Here is a 15897-nt window from a genome sequence, read left to right on the forward strand (position 1 = left end):
CAGAGACATGTGTAAACAGAGACATGTGTAAACAGAGACATGTGTAAATAGAGGCATGTGTAAATAGAGACATGTGTAAACAGAGCCCCTGCCCCCGGGGCTGCTGGGATACCTGCGGCAGGCCTCTCTTCTTGGCCTTGGAGGACACCTTGTTGGGGTCGGCCTGCAGCATGCGGCCGTACTCCTCGCAGTGCTCCTTGTCCTCGGCCCAGGCGTAGCCCTCCCTCAGGGACCAGTCCACTCCCATCTCCAGAGCCTCCTCCAGGTCCCTGAACACAACACGCAGCTCTCAGCCACGGTGCTCTGATGGCAGTTACCACGGCAACGTTACTAGCCGAGCCATCGCCCAGAGTAGAGCCCGACCGATATATCGGCCGATATCAGGCATTTCCCGAAATATCGGTATTTATAACGGCAGATTTAAAGAAAAAGATAGTCTGCATAGTCTGTCCACCAGAGGACGCTCTACAACGTCCCTGTTACTGATGGCGTTGCAGCTAAGATGGATCAAAATCGAGGCTTGGGCTATTGGTAGGTGCCTTTTTTAATTCTTAAACGTCTTGTTAAACTTGTTTTTCACGTTTTTTTGGTCCCCCCTTCTGGTTGCTCGAACAATACGTATCTACTACCCTGAACGTATAACTTGTACGCTAGTTGATTATTTTGGAATTGATGGTCAATAAAACTCAATGGCTATAGGAAATGCCTCATCCCACCCCCTAATGTCCTTCGCGTCTAGATTTTTTAAAGTAGACGCACCCAAATGAGGAATATGAGACCCCTAAAAATCATAGGCAGTAAAAGGATGTTGATGATAATCATCAGACTGGTTAATAGTGTAACTTTACTCAACACATTTTCAACAACACTTTCCCATGTTGTTTACCAATAGCGGAATACCAACTACCCGAATAACCGACCCAAAAAATTAACGGCTAATACCGCTACACGACCGGAGTGCTAGTGGACACCAAGCGTGCGCAGTTTAAGACCAAGACTGTCGTAGGAGGCCGTATGTGGCTGCCGCAGATATTTTTTCATATTATGTTGCCATGTTATTTGTTGGGCGTACTGATTATCACATCTCTTATCCTTAAACACCCCACATGACTTTTTTCTATTGTTCGCCCGGCTATTCTCATGTATACCTTTCTACTGAGTTGTGACCCTCCTTCCCCTTATCAATGCGTGAACTAGAGACACCCTGACGGCACGTGGCATGTACCATATATACATTTGCGGTTTCGCCTTTGTGTTACACCATGGCATCCCCCCGATGTGTTTCTTATCATGAGACTGAGGGGCACGTAATACCATCGAGAGGTCTTGAATCTTATATGGACCCGAGGTCACCAGGCTGAGTGCAATAACCATGGGGTACTCAGTTACACCCTATTAATACCTTTATTTGGGTTCGTTGGTAGTTCTTGGCCAATCCTCATGGGTGTGCTACCCCACTACACTACGGTGTTTCCTTCTTGTATTCTTCCGCTCCCTTCTACACTTCCGTTCATTTCCCCGCTTTTATTGTTTGCGGCGTAACCCCCCCCCAACATGGAGGCAAACACCCTCCCCCCCCCCCCCCCCTTCTTTCCCGACGGGTCCCCCCCCCCCCACCCCCCCCCCCCCACCCACCTCCCACACCCCCCCCCCCCCCCGCCCCCCACGGCGCACACCCCCCCCGCCCCCCGGGTGCACACATCCCCATTCGGGGACAATACCCCCCCATGGCCGTTGTCACTCACCACCTGGCCGCGCCCAGCACAACACTGCGGGAACACAATCAACCAATACACCCCTATGGGGGTATCAACATCGAGCGACACACCTCCATGATGGGCCCAACCATGAGGAAAACATGAGGGCGAAATGAGGAGTTAAACATGGAGGACATAAATGAGGAAAATCCACCCATGGAGGACCACACATGAGGGAACAGCCTAGTTGGACCAGAGTCTGGTAGTCGACCGGCGCGGTTTGGACCAGATTCTCTGTTATGTGATCCAGATTTTGCGTATTTCTTCCTTTATTTTCACATCTCTTTTATCTGACTAAGCTATTTACCCTATTCTCGTATTAGATCAGTCAGGTGTTACCATGTACACCCATATTCAGAAAGATGCGTATTAGTCCCCGGTGGTATTTGTCCCCCCCGATTCTGTTCTTGCTTGTTTATTCGATTCTTAGTGGTCCACATATTGCCTTCAAATCTTCTCCCTTCGTATTTATCCACATTTTCTAGTGGATTTAGATTTCCTTAACTTTTCTTCTGTATACCTGACTAATTTTCTTTAATATATTCAAGATGTTCTTAGCTCTGAGTCTACACCTCTTCCAGCTTAGAGCAGTGTCCTAGGCATCCTTTCCTTTCATTTCCCTCTTTTCTTCTTTTCTAGTTACCATAGTTCTTTTAGCCTGGTACCATTTTTCTTTCTCTATGAATCTACCTGTAGAATGTGGCCACGGTATTAGATGGACGCTCTATTGAACCTGACAGATAGAGCCGCTCTTCATTAGACCCCAATCTATTAATGCTCGATCTAGACGCTTACCGAGCAGGTTCTTAGGACTCACTCCCATATAACTTTACAGAAGAGAGCCAGGTATAGCTACCGATTTCGTTATACACCCCTAATCAAGGATGAACCGCGTCTAGATTCTTCCCGTCCTGCTCATAATTTGGCGAACAGAACTAGAGCCAGGTCTTTATTGAATCCTTGCCCCGGCTTATATTATACAGATACGGATGCGAGCGGCTCTAGGATGTTAGACGCTCATAAAGGGGACCGGTGTGTATATGGGACCGGCTTAAAGAGTAGCCTGTTATAAGTTCTTCGTTATACCATACTCTATTGGTCACCTGATGATTCACCGAGTAGATGCAACCGTGGGTACCTGGCTAGCCATAGTCGTTATTTAATCAGTGACACGTGTGGCATCTATCCAGTGGGGATTTTCAGCCCCGAGTTGTAGTCAGGAAACCTATGACTAGCTTTCCCCGATGGAACCCTAGTTTCTTAGCTTCTGATTTGATACTTTACCTGCAGATCACACCATCTTGATGCCATTTCTCTAGTTGACCGATCTTATGTCCCTGTGTTACTTTTGTGTTGCATGGTCTATTTAACATTTCTTGACAGCCTCCGTTTTCTTACTGGAAGTCAAATCAACCCGGCGCTTTGTACCCATTCTCCTGTTTCTAGATCACCTATGAGATATTAGACGGTTTCCACTTACCTCATACCCCTATGGTATCTAACCTTTACCTTTTTCACTGCTTTTTTTATCTTGCTGTATCAAGGAAAGGTCCCACTACTTTGCGCATATCTCATGTTGGTTATTGACGGACTCTCTCACCCTCCTTTCCGCCCTTCCCCCTAGTAGACTCTCTTTTACCCTCCTCCCACCCTGCATATCCCTCCTCATTTGTTTCCTTCACCCCTCTGGCCCGACTATTATACATCAAGGATGGGCGATGCCCCCCTGGTGCACGCGGTCCTGTCAGCCCTTGGCCAGCGACGTCCTGGCCAAGCCAGGTTCCTGCGCGGACTGGCCCCGGGGACATCGCGCGGAACTGAAACAAGATCACAGCGGAAACAATCACCCAAACCCGGCTATACTGCCAACCGATTTCTAGCAACTTGAGTGACGGTTTCTTAGGATTTTTCAAACTTACCTTATTCTTGGTTTCACTGAGAAGTTCAAAAAGTTTTACACAGTTAACATGTGCATGTGCGTAAATGTGCAGGTGTAATTTGGCTTTCCGGGGGTGGGGGGGCTGGGTCTTAGGTGCAGTGTTAAATGTGCAGTAAGTGTTGCAGGTGTAAGTGCTGCAGTGTAAGTGTGTAAAGTGTTGCAAGTGTGGATTAGTGTGTCAGTGTGCAGTGGTCAGTGAAGTTTGTGCGTGTGTAAGTGGGCTGGAGATGTGTATTGGCAGTGTGTAAGTGTGTAAGTGTGACCCGTGCCTGTAGTCTAAGTGTGCAGTGCTGTAAGTGTGCCTGTTTAAGTGTGTCAGGGCTGTAAGCCCTGTGCAGTGTAAGTGTGTAACGGTGTGCCAGTGTCTGAGGGTAAGGGGGCCGTGTATGTGTCGCTGCCCTACTTGTAGTAAGGTTGCCCCCCCGAACAGTGTCTATCCTGTTGCTTGCAGGTTTGTAAGCTGTGCCGCCGGTGTAAGTGTTCTGTAAGTGTTGCCGTGTAACCGTGTGCAGTGTGTAAGATTGTGTTCAGTGTGCAGTGTAGTAGTGATGCAGTTGCAGCGGTAGTGGTTAGTGTCCAAGTGTGCAGTGTAAGGTGCAGGTCTCGTGTTAAGTTGGGCAGTGTCGCTAAGTGTGCAGCTGTAAGTGTGTACGTGTGTAAGTTGCAGCGGTAAGCGGTCGTGTGTAACGTGTGCAGGGTGCAGTGTAAGGCTGCCTTAGTGTAAGTGTAGTGATAAGGTGCAGTGTGTAGTGCAAGTGTGAGTGTGTAAGGCAGGGTAAAGGGTTGTTTAAGTGTGTTTGTAAGTGTGCAGTGTTTATTGTGCAGTGTGTGTGATCATTGTGTGCAGTGTTATTAGGCGGGCTAGTGTGAAGTGTGCTAGTGTGTAATACCGTGCTGCCGTAGTGCTGTACGTGCAGGGGTAGTGTGTAAGTGTGTTGTGTGACCAAGTGTGCAGTGTGTAAGTGTGCACAGTGGGTTGCTGTAAGGCGCAGTGTAACGTGTGCAGTGTAAGGTGAAGTGTAAGTGGTACGGGGTACAGTGGGTGGTGGAAGTCGGGCACAGTCGTAAGGTGCCGCTGTAAATGCCGGTTCAAGGTGTAGGTACCAGGGGTCAGTGACAGTTGGCTAGTGTGTGCCAGTGTGTACGATGGCAGTTGTGTTAAGTGGCAGTGTAATGTGCACAGCGTGTCAGCTTGTCAAGTGGGCAGTGTACAGTGCTGCAGTGTGTGCAGTGGTAAAACCATGATGCCCACAGTGTGTAAGTGGCAGTGTACAGTGCGTAGGGGTGTACCATCTTTTGAAGGCGGATGTGTGCAGTATCTACAGGTTCTGTTGTTTGGAGTGAATCCTGCAGACGGTTTTTCCCGTGAAGTAACCTATAAAGACCGCTACCGTCTCCGAGACACCGTGGCCGGCGGGGCGGGGGGTGGTGTGGGGCGTGTGGGTGCCGTCGCCGAGGGGGCCGCTTTCCGGCGGGGCTTTTTTTTTTTTCGGTTTTTTCTCCTTTTTTTGGGGGGGGGGCCCCTGCGAATGTCTCCGTATGCCTTGTTCGTCCCGGTGAGGACGTCAGCTGCAGGTTCCATCGTCCCTTCCCGATCAAACCCCCGGCTGACCCCGTGAGCTTGGACCCAAAACATTCAAACCACACACCAGGTGATTCCTCTTAACCGCCCTCCTACTGGAAGGCCGTTAAATGAGATCGGTTTTGTCCACTGTTTTTGGACGTGGGTAAGGTTTGAAACATTATTTACAGTGGCTGCCCCAGCTATTTTTGAAGGTTGTTATTAACGATCACCGTCAGCATCGTATCCAATACTAGTTGTGTTGCTTGACGCTTGACAGACTGAGATTATTATTCTAACGTGTGTGACACACATATGAAAGGATACCCTAAAGAGACTCGCCCTTTTCGTAAAGAGAAGATCCTTTTAGGCTCTATCAATCAAGATCACCGTCACAAAACCACCAGACCTCCCATGTACAACCAATAATCACTCACCTTTTCACATGAACCACCACCCCAACACACTCTTACCCTGTGTAAAGTGGACAGCACCCTACCAGCCATCTTCGGTTCATCTTTCCACTGGCGACCAACCAAGCACCATCTGGTCTGGTTGACCAATAACTCTATTCAACCAGCTTACAGCTGCGCAGACATGTGCTCTATACACGGAACAAGTAGTGATCATTTCACCCATGGAGTCTGGTGGAGATGTGCTGCTCTATACATCGCCAAAAGAGTGATTACTTTACATGGAGTATGGTGGTATGATATGCTGACGCTCTATTACACCCGCTAAAAGTAGTATTATATACATGGAGTCTGGTAGGAGATGTGCTGCTCTTACACGCTATACACTATAAATTCCAGTCAGGATTATGACTGGATCGGTGGAGATGTGCTGCCTCTAAACACTGCTAAAAGGAGGCACCTATCCTTTACATGGAGTCTGGTGGAGACTCTGCTGCTCTATACACGCAAAAGTGCAGTGATTAGGCACATGGTTACGCGCGCGGGGCAGACCTAGGCTGCTCTATCAATGCTACAATAGCAGTGGACCGTATCCTCCTACAATGCGAGTCTGGTGCCGAGCATAGGCTGCCTCTTACACGCTAAAAGTAGTGACCCCTTATTTACAGGCCCACCAGGGTCGGGTGGAGATTGCTCTCTATACCACTGCTACAAAGCCCGTGATTATTCTACATGGAGTCCTGGTGGAGATATGATGCTCATACACGCTAATAAAGAGTTGATTTATTTACATTGGTTGAGTCTGGTGGAGATATGCTGGCTTGATACACTGCCTAAAAAGTAGTTTAGTCTATAGAAGTGTACCTGGTACGTTTTTTACGGGGATGAGGTTTGGCTTTCTTTTGCCGGGTGGGGGGGGACAGGTCTCGGGTGGATTTTGGCCTCCTCCCGGTGCTGGCAGGTGTTCGCAGTCTAGCATTGCCAGTTTTTCCCCAATGCCAGTACTTCATTTGTTCCTTCCCGTCCACCATGTGTTTTCCTCGACTTTGGCGGACTGTTTTGTTGCGAAACATTTTTTCTGTAGTATCGTGCGACGTCTTCGTGGCTAGGTCCCGCAATGAGTACGAACACGGCTCCGTCCCAGTTTGCTTTGCGTTAATACACCTTTTACGAGCAAGGTCCCTGGGAAAGATACCTTACGAGGCACTATACCAGTATTTAGTTCTTTCATTGTATCTCAGACCACGATTGTTCTAACTGTGCTAGTTTGTAAAATGTACTAGTGACCACTATCTTGTTACATGGCATCCTCTCGCTTTTGATTCGATTGTACTATTCATCACTTTGCTGGAATGTGTCGAATTATTGCACATCATTCCCTCGTCTAGCTGATATGATTGACATATCTCTCACTATGCATGACGTATTTCATCTGTGGATTCATCACTCAATCTCAGTCTGATCTAGTGATTCATCATCCTCTCAGAGCTGTATGAAATTCATCATTTTTACTCTTCAGTGCCCAGTATTGACACTCACATCCTTATCTTCAGAGTCTCGGATTGTATGATGCCTCATTCATCTCAGCGGATGAGGGACATCATAATCTCACTGATCAATGACATTCAGAGGACCGTAGTCGGTAATTGTTCTAGGTTACTGTATAGCGGAGTAACTAAATGTACACTTAGTATTACTGTCACAAGCTGCTCAGTCATGGACTGTATGTTGGAGTGAATATTTAAGTTAACTTATGCTAACCTTAAAGTAACTAGTCAACTAAAGTCGGTCAGCCTGAATTTTAGCGAGAGTACACTAAAGTTTAACTAGTTTATTACCTAACGTAAATAGTAACTAAAGTAAACTAGTAATAAAGATGTCAGGATGATATGTAGTGGTGTAACTTCTAAAGTTAAATAGAGACCTAATGTATTACTTAGTAACCCCTCTAAAGCTTGTCATGATGAATTGTAGCGGAGTCCAATCTAAATGGTCACTAGAACATAAAGTTAACCAGAGTGTAACCCCCCCTCCATCGTCCTCTTATGATGCTCGGCCGGTTTTCTGTTGTTACCTGGCGGGTTTTGTAGGAAGTGTCCATGGATTACGATGCGGCTTTGATCCCAGGCGTTTGTACGGTCCGCCGCCATGCACCTTCAGTTGTTGTTCCTTGGCCTTTCTCCGGGGACATGATGCGGGCAGTGACACGCCAGCTGCCGTCGTCGTTTGGTCACGATCCACGCGTGTCTCTTTTCTGTCATTTGTGCCTAGTCCTTCCATTTGGCATATCACCGTACGCGTTTCTTGGCCCAAATTCGATTCGTAGAGAGACTGAGAGAGATTTTCGTTGATGCAATGAGGATCTGCATTTGGATTTGTCGATATGGCGAATGATGACTGAATTGTATGTTCCTTTTTGGCCCTTTTTTGTTGACGAGAGAGAGAGCGAGAGAAGAGAGAGACGAGAGAGATTCTTCCTGCAGAGAGAGAGAGATGTGATGGAATTTAGTGGTTCTTTCTTAGTGCATTGTAGATGTCATATGTACATGAGCTTAATCCATCATACACAATCACCCCGCTTACATCACCATATCCCACACGTAGACATGCATCGTACACATATCATTGACATGATTATTACATACAATTAGGACCTTCTGTGTAGAATTATACAGCACACATAGACCGATTATACACACACATAGGACTAATTGCATATACACATACAAAGACTAGGCATATACAACACAGTAGGACACGCCACATACACATTACAAAGGGACATTGCATCATTACATCAATACATAGACATTCTGTCATTATACATCTACGCCACATAGAAGGCAATCGTAACATCATTCACTAGAGACCGGCATGACCGACCCACAGTACTAAAACGACATGCATATACACTGAGTCATATAACCATAATTATTATATACAGCAGTGCCCCATAGTCACCCCAACGATACTATTCAACATACATGCAACAGGTACCTTCTTCTGGCATATAATTCAATACCCCCATAGATAACACTAGATGTGCGGACTTACTCGCGGCCCGGATTTTTCTGTCCAAAGCCCACTGCGCCCAGCCGTCCGACAGAGCAGTCTATCCTTCCCCGCAAACTTCCGATCTCCGAGCCCTCGACACAGTTAAAATCGAATTGTTTATCATACTAATGACCAACATGTACGTTTGTTGGTGTGGAAAAGCCGCTTTTATTAAGCAGGTGTACGGAGGCATTCGGAACTGTAACCGATGAGCGCATCATATTTGACCACCCATCCGGGGCAACAAGCGATTCGTACCGCCATAATCAGCTGTTTTAACATGCAAAATGTTTGCGATTGAGTGACGCCGAACCCGACCCGAACCAGAGCATCCTTTCTAAACAAATCTGTTAGAACCGGCGCGGCCCCCGTTCTGGACGCCCTCCGGTAACGTCGGGTCAGGGCCGTGGTATCATCCGGACTATAACACGATGTTATACCCACCAATACCTCCCACCAGTATATACACACCACATACCACGCATATATCCATCTCACACATATACACTCGCCAGCTATCACAACACACAGACTAGAACGCATAATACCACACACATATATTACACGCAAGTGTACACACGTCATTACTTACACACACACACCTATACACCATATATACAACCCACAAATATACAAGCATAATACACCATACACATATACACGCATATAGCACACAGCCAATATACACCTGCACATAACACACACCTACCTGTGGCGGGCGACTGGTGCCCAGCCCCCGGCTGCCGCTGTGGATTCATCAAACACACATGGATGTGGGTCTCGATCTGCCCATCTTCCCTTGTCGCGGCGTTAGGCAGTGTAGAATCCTCGTCACAACCCAACGGACTCCTGCCAGCCTCCAGTGTTTGGTTTCCTGCTCCCCGAGTCCCAGGCTGGCCAACACGGTGAACCACGTCGTTTGCAAACCTAGCCCAGGTTTGGTCCGTTAGACTCGCGTACTACCGGACACTGGTCCCACTAGCAGGGTCCTACCATTGTCCCTCTGTTGTCCCACCCTAGTTTGAGCACGGTCCTACCGGACTTGGTCCTTTGTTTTAAACCATGGACTTGGTCCGTTTACCCTGGGTCTACCAGACTCGGTGTTTACCCTAGCCCAGTGTCCTACCGGCTCTGGTCACAGCCCGGGTGTGCCTTACCGGACTCCCGTCTACCTACCCTCGTCCTACCGGACTCTGGTCCACTACGCCGACGGTCCTAACGGACTTGGTCCCTAGCACCAGGTCCTACAAGACTCTGCGTCCACAAGGCCGGTCGACCTAACCAGAGCTCTGTTCCCTACACAGACTCTGGGTCCACTATCTAGGGCCCGGTTCCCTACCAGACTTCCGGTCCACTAGCACCGAGTCCTCAGTCCGCCTGGTCAAGTAGCGCGCGTCTACAGACTCTGGTCCACTAGCCAAGTCCTATCCGGGACTAGGTCATAGCACGTCCCTCCGTGAACCTGGCTCCTCTAGCACCGGTCCTACGTGTACTCAGGGCCAACTATGCCCGGTCCCTAACGGACTCTGGCATTAGCACCAAAGGCCTACCCGGGTGTACTCGCTTGGTTCTCGTACAGCCCGGTCCCACAGACCCTCTTTTGGTCGTACACTAGCCCGTTGTGCCGTACCAGACTTGCTTTGTTTCTTTAACAGCACCCCCTCTGGTCCACCCTAGCTTCTGGCTTTTCACCCCTGCAACCCAGCACCCTCCCCGGTTCCCACAGCCCGGGGTCATACAAGACTCTGGTACATCTAGCCGGTAATACGCAGACTATGGTCCACTAAGCCGGATAACCAAGGTCTCTGTTCCCTTAGCCCGGTCCTCATACCCGACTCTTGCCCTACCCAGTCCTAACGGACTCTGGGTCACCAGATTCTATGGTCCGGTTAGCACCGGGTTTCTACCAAACTCTGGTCCTAGCCCAGTCATACCGGCGGTGTCACTAGCCCAGGTCCTACCGACTCTTGTCCACTAGCCCGGTCCTACCGGACTCTGGTTTACACTGCACGTCTAAACAGGACTCTGGTCACTAGCCCGGTCCTACCAGACTCTGGCCACTAGTCCGGTCCTACCAGACTCTGGTTTTCCTACCAGGAACTCTGCGTTCCCTAGCCCGTGCTCCTACAACCGGAATCGGGGCATTTCTAGCTCCTCGGGTTCCCTACCCCAGACTTCTGTGAGCTCCACTACCGCACAGTCTTCCTACCGGCGACTCTCTGGTTTCCACTATTGCCCAGTCCCTAACCGGACCCCTTGCCGTCTCATCTAGTCCCAGGAGCGGTCCTACTCCCCGGTTGTCGCCTTACCTCCCACGGGGACCTGATTGTGATGCCCCGTCTACCGGTTCTATTGGTCCCACTAGCTCCGGTTCTCCTACCAGACTCTGGCCATAGCTCCCGGTCTCTACTCAAGATCTTCGGGTTCCTACCACGCGACTCGCGGTCCACTAGCCCTCCGCGTCCCCCCCACCAGCACCCCTTGGGCCTCCACATAGGCCCCGGGCATACCAGACCTCTGGTACCACTACAGCACAGGTTTCCTACCAGGAATTTCTGGTCTTACCCCCCCACTAGGCCCTGGTCCTACTTCCAAGTGTTCTCTTGGTCTCCACTAGCCCGGGCCCCCTTGGTCCTATCCAGACTCGTCATCGCCCCGTCCAACAGACCGGTCTAATCAGTCCCGGAGGTCCCTTAGCCTGGTCCCTAGCAGACTCTGGTCCTACCAGTACTGGGTCCCACTTCCTCCCAGACTATGGTCACTGTACCCTACCAGACTCTGGGTCCAATAGCCCGCGGTCTACCCCCAGACTCTTCCGTCCGACCCGCAGCTAGCACGGTCCTACCAGACTTCTGTCCACTAGGCCCGGTTCTACAGACTCTTGGTCCACTAGCACCCGGTCCTACCAGACTCTGGCCTCCATAGCCGGCCTAGCCTGGTCGCTACCAGACTTGGTGCCACTAGCCCGGTCATACCAGACTGTCTGGTCCAATGCCCGGTCCTACCAGACATCGCGGTTCACTTCCATTGACAAGTGTAAAGGAGATTTTAAATTAATCTAGATCGCTCTAGACCTGACTGAGTCAGGAAACACGAGCAGCTGCAGCTACGTGTAGACCTGAGACAAAAAACCGGGCATTGTTAGAGCCTTTGTGACTTTAACAGACATCAAAGGTAATATTATATAATAATAAATATGTCCTTTACAGCATGACCAGGCCGCTGACGCAACAAACAACAATGAGCGTTTTCATCTCAGACAATCTATGGTTACGCGCTAGCTGTTAGCAGTGTAGCTGCTAGATGGTATTTGATATAATAAAATAAAGAGGTGTCAATAAAAGGCGTGAAAAAAGACATGTGTAAATATAGAGGCGTGTAAAGTTAAGATATGTGTAAAATAGAGGGCTGTAAATAAAGACATGTGTAAATAGAGAGGGATAGGTGTAAACATAGAGCAGTGTAAATAAAGATAGTGTAAACATAGAGGCGTGTAAAAATATGAACATGCGGTAAATAGAGAGGCTTGTTGTTGTATGGTTAAAATAAGGACATGTGTAAATAGAGAGGGTGAAATAAAGAATGTGTAAATTAGAGAGCTGTGTAAATAAAGATATGTGTAAACATAGAGGGTGCGTAAATAAAAGATATTGTGTAACTAGGGGTAAATAAAAGTGACTATGTGTAAACATAGAGGCGTGGAATAAGTGTAAATAAAGATATGTGAAACATAGGGCTGTGTAAATAAAGACTATGTGTAAACATAGAGACATGGTGTGTAATAAAGAGATGTGTAAACAGAGAATGTGTAAATAACTAGACATGTGTAAATATAGACATGGGTAAATAAAGACGGTAAATAAAGACATGTGAAAATGTAAAGAGATGTGTAACAGAGACATGTGTAAATAAAGAAATGTGTAAAAAGCATGTGGAAAATAGAGCATGTTGTAAATAGAGACATGTGTAAATAAAGACATGTGTAAACAGAGACATGTGTAAATAGAGGCATGTGTAACACAGAGGAATGTGTGAAACAGAGACATGTGTAAACAGAGGACATGTGTTAAACAGAGACATGTGTAAAAAGAGACATGTGTAAACAGAGACAGTGTAAATAGAGGCATGTGTAAATAGAGACTGTGTAAACAGAGCCCTGCCCCCGGGGCTGCTTGGGATACCTGCGGCAGGAGCCTCTCTTCTTGGCCTTGGAGGACACCTTGTTGGGGGTCGGCCATGCAGCATGCGGCCGCTACTCCTCGCAGTGTCCTTGTCCTCGGCCAGGCGTAGCCCTCCCTCAGGGACCAGTCCAACTCCCATCTCCAGAGCCTCCTCCAGGTCACGAACACACAACGCAGCTCTCAGCCCACGGTGCTGATGGCCAGTTACCACGGAACGTTACTAGCCGAGCCACTCGCCCCAGAGTAGAGCTCCGACCGATATATCGCGATATCAGGCATTTCCGCGAAATATCGGTATTTATAACGGCGATTTAAAAAAAGATAGTCTGCAAGTCTGTCCATCCGAGGACGCTCTACACGCCTGTTACTGATGGCGTGATAGTTCGTCCACCAGAGGAGCTCTACAACGTCCCTGTTAGTGATGGGTTGCATAGTCTGTCCACAGCGGAACGGTCTACAACGTCCCTGTTAGTGATGGCGTTGACTAGGCTGTCCAACAGAGGACGCTCTACAATCGCCTGTTGGTGATGGCGTGCATGTCTGGCTCACCAGAGGACGCTCTACAACGTCCCTGTAGTAGGCGTTGCTAGTTGTTCACAGAGGACGCTCTAAATGCCTGTTAGTGATGGCGTTGCATAGTCTGTCCACCAGAGGACGTCTACAACGTCCCTGTTAGTGATGGGTTGCATAGTCTGTCCCCAGAGGACGCTCCAACTGTCCCTGTTAGTGTGGTGTTGCATAGTCTGTCCACCAGAGGACGCTCTACAACGTCCCTGTTAGTGATGGCGTTGCATAGTCTGTCCACCAGAGGACGCTCTACAAGTCCCTGTTAGTGAGGCGTTGGCATAGGTCTGTCCACCAGAGGACGCTCTACAACGTCCTGTTAGTGATGGTGTGCATAGTCTGTCACCAGAGGACGCTCTACAACGTCCATGTTGGATGGTGTTGCATGTCTGTCCCCCAGAGACGCTCTACAACGTCCCTGTTAGTGATGGTGTGTGCATAGTCTGTCCACACAAGAGGACGCTCTACAACGTCCCTGTAGTGGGTCGTTGCATAGTCTGTCCACAGAGGACGCTCTAAACGTCCTGTAGTGATGGAGTTGCAGTAGTTGTCTCCACAGAGGACGCTCTACAACGTCCTGTTAGTGATGGTGTTGCATAGTCTGTCAACAGAGGACGCTTCTACAACGTCCCTTTTAGTGTTGATGTTGCATAGTCTGCCACCAGAGGACGCTCTACATCGTCCCTGTTGACAACACTGAATATTTTTAAGTTTAATGTCTTAAGTTTGTATTTTTCTACATTTTATTTATCAGAACTTTAATATATTTTGATGTTCTGTTGTGACAATTAAAACACAATATTATTATCATATTATTTTAGTGAGAACTCATAAATAACTAATGTTGGGAAATCTGTTTGTTTTGTAACATGTTTCTGGATTTTTTTTCTTAATATAGTATACAGCATATCGGCTTTTTAAATAACCAGATATCGGTATTGGTATCGGTGGGGCTCTACGTCGAGGTCCTGAGCTGGCTCCTTACTTGGCCCCCATGGGGATGACTCCCTTGGACCCGACCCCCACGGGGATGTGGTCGAACAGCGCCTGGGCCAGCTGCTCCTTCACCGGCTGGACGTCCCCCTCGTCCAGGTTCGTCCTCAGCAGACGGACGCCGCAGTTAATGTCGAACCCGACGCCGCCTGCAGGAACAGCAATCACAGCGTGGTGCAGGGACTTATCTTCTGGTAATATTTATTACTTTTTTTCTTGCGTTTGTCTGAGGAATAATAGTAATGTGTCTCGTACCTGGAGACACCACGGCGTCGGGGTTGCTCATGTCGAAGGCGGCCATGTTTCCGATCGCAAATCCGACCAGACCGTGAACGTCTGGGAGACCTCCCGCTGGACTTTGTGGATCCATTAAAACACAGTCAGTTTAAAACGCTGGTCCATTTCTCCACCAGACTCCATGACTGGTCTAACATTACATTGCGACCCCCCACGATCACCCTTTTGCCGTGTGTACGAGACTAGCATATCCTCCACCAGCTCACTTAGGGACTATATGTGACCGCCACGACTCTTCTACTTCCCTTGGTAGAGTCGAGTAATGAGCACCGCTCGCTGCGGATGTTTTCACGTACTTCCCCAGGAGCCGTACTGTACCATGCTACAAATCATAAGGATCGACACTAATTTTAGCATGTCTGAGCAGCATATCTCCACCAGACTCCATTGTAAATAATCACTACTTTTCGCATGTATAGAAGAAGCATATCTCACCAGAGTTATCCATGTAAATAATCAATACGTTTTAGCATGTATAGAGCCAGCATATTCGCCACAGACGCCAGGTGTATAAAATCACCTATAACTGTTTTGTAGCGAGTATAAGAGCGCATATCTCGCCTACTCCATCTGGATCCCTGTAAAATAATCGCGAGTACTTTTTAGCCCGGAGTGATCTGTATTCGAGCGTGGTATGCATTAGCTCTCCCACCAACACCTTTACGGCCGTGAAATATGAATATGTGAAGCCGCTCTTTTTCAGTGTGATGCGGGATAGATGCTAGGCATCCCCCCAGCAATTACTCCAGCATGTAAAAGGTGGCCAGGCGTGGTTGGAATCTTAAGGGGAGTATTAGCAACCAGACCACGAGTGTGTGATTGTTGGAAACAAGTGGAAAGATGAACCACAAGAAGGCTTTTGGTAGTTTTAATTTAGTTCTGTCCCCTTTGAAGGACAAAACCCTTAAGAGTGTGTTTGTACGATGCGTGAAAAGTGTAGGCGGATCTATTTACATCGGAGTCTGGTGGTGATTTGGTGTTGTGGAGATGTCTGTTTCATGTTGAACTTATAACGAGGATTATTACATATTTAACTAAAGAGTGGCCGGTGATCGAACTTGTTGGTTATCATCACGGGGGGAGCCGCAGCTTCATAACCTGTTGTCGGACACGCATTGTGTAGTGTCCCACTAGCCGT

General features: G+C 48.3%; 1 protein-coding gene across 1 annotated transcript in view; it reads right to left on the reverse strand.

The window, feature by feature from the left end:
• Nucleotides 1-15897, reverse strand: part of rtcb (RNA 2',3'-cyclic phosphate and 5'-OH ligase) — a gene marked incomplete in the record, with an annotated part of 55901 nt that overhangs the window by 13845 nt on the left and 26159 nt on the right. Inside the window, 3 exon segments of the mRNA XM_032511878.1 lie at nt 113-269; nt 14455-14611; nt 14718-14788. Of these exon segments, the coding sequence (XP_032367769.1) occupies nt 113-269; nt 14455-14611; nt 14718-14788 (385 nt within the window).

This window comes from Etheostoma spectabile, unplaced genomic scaffold (genome assembly GCF_008692095.1).
Source record: "Etheostoma spectabile isolate EspeVRDwgs_2016 unplaced genomic scaffold, UIUC_Espe_1.0 scaffold502, whole genome shotgun sequence".
Lineage (NCBI taxonomy): Eukaryota > Metazoa > Chordata > Actinopteri > Perciformes > Percidae > Etheostoma > Etheostoma spectabile.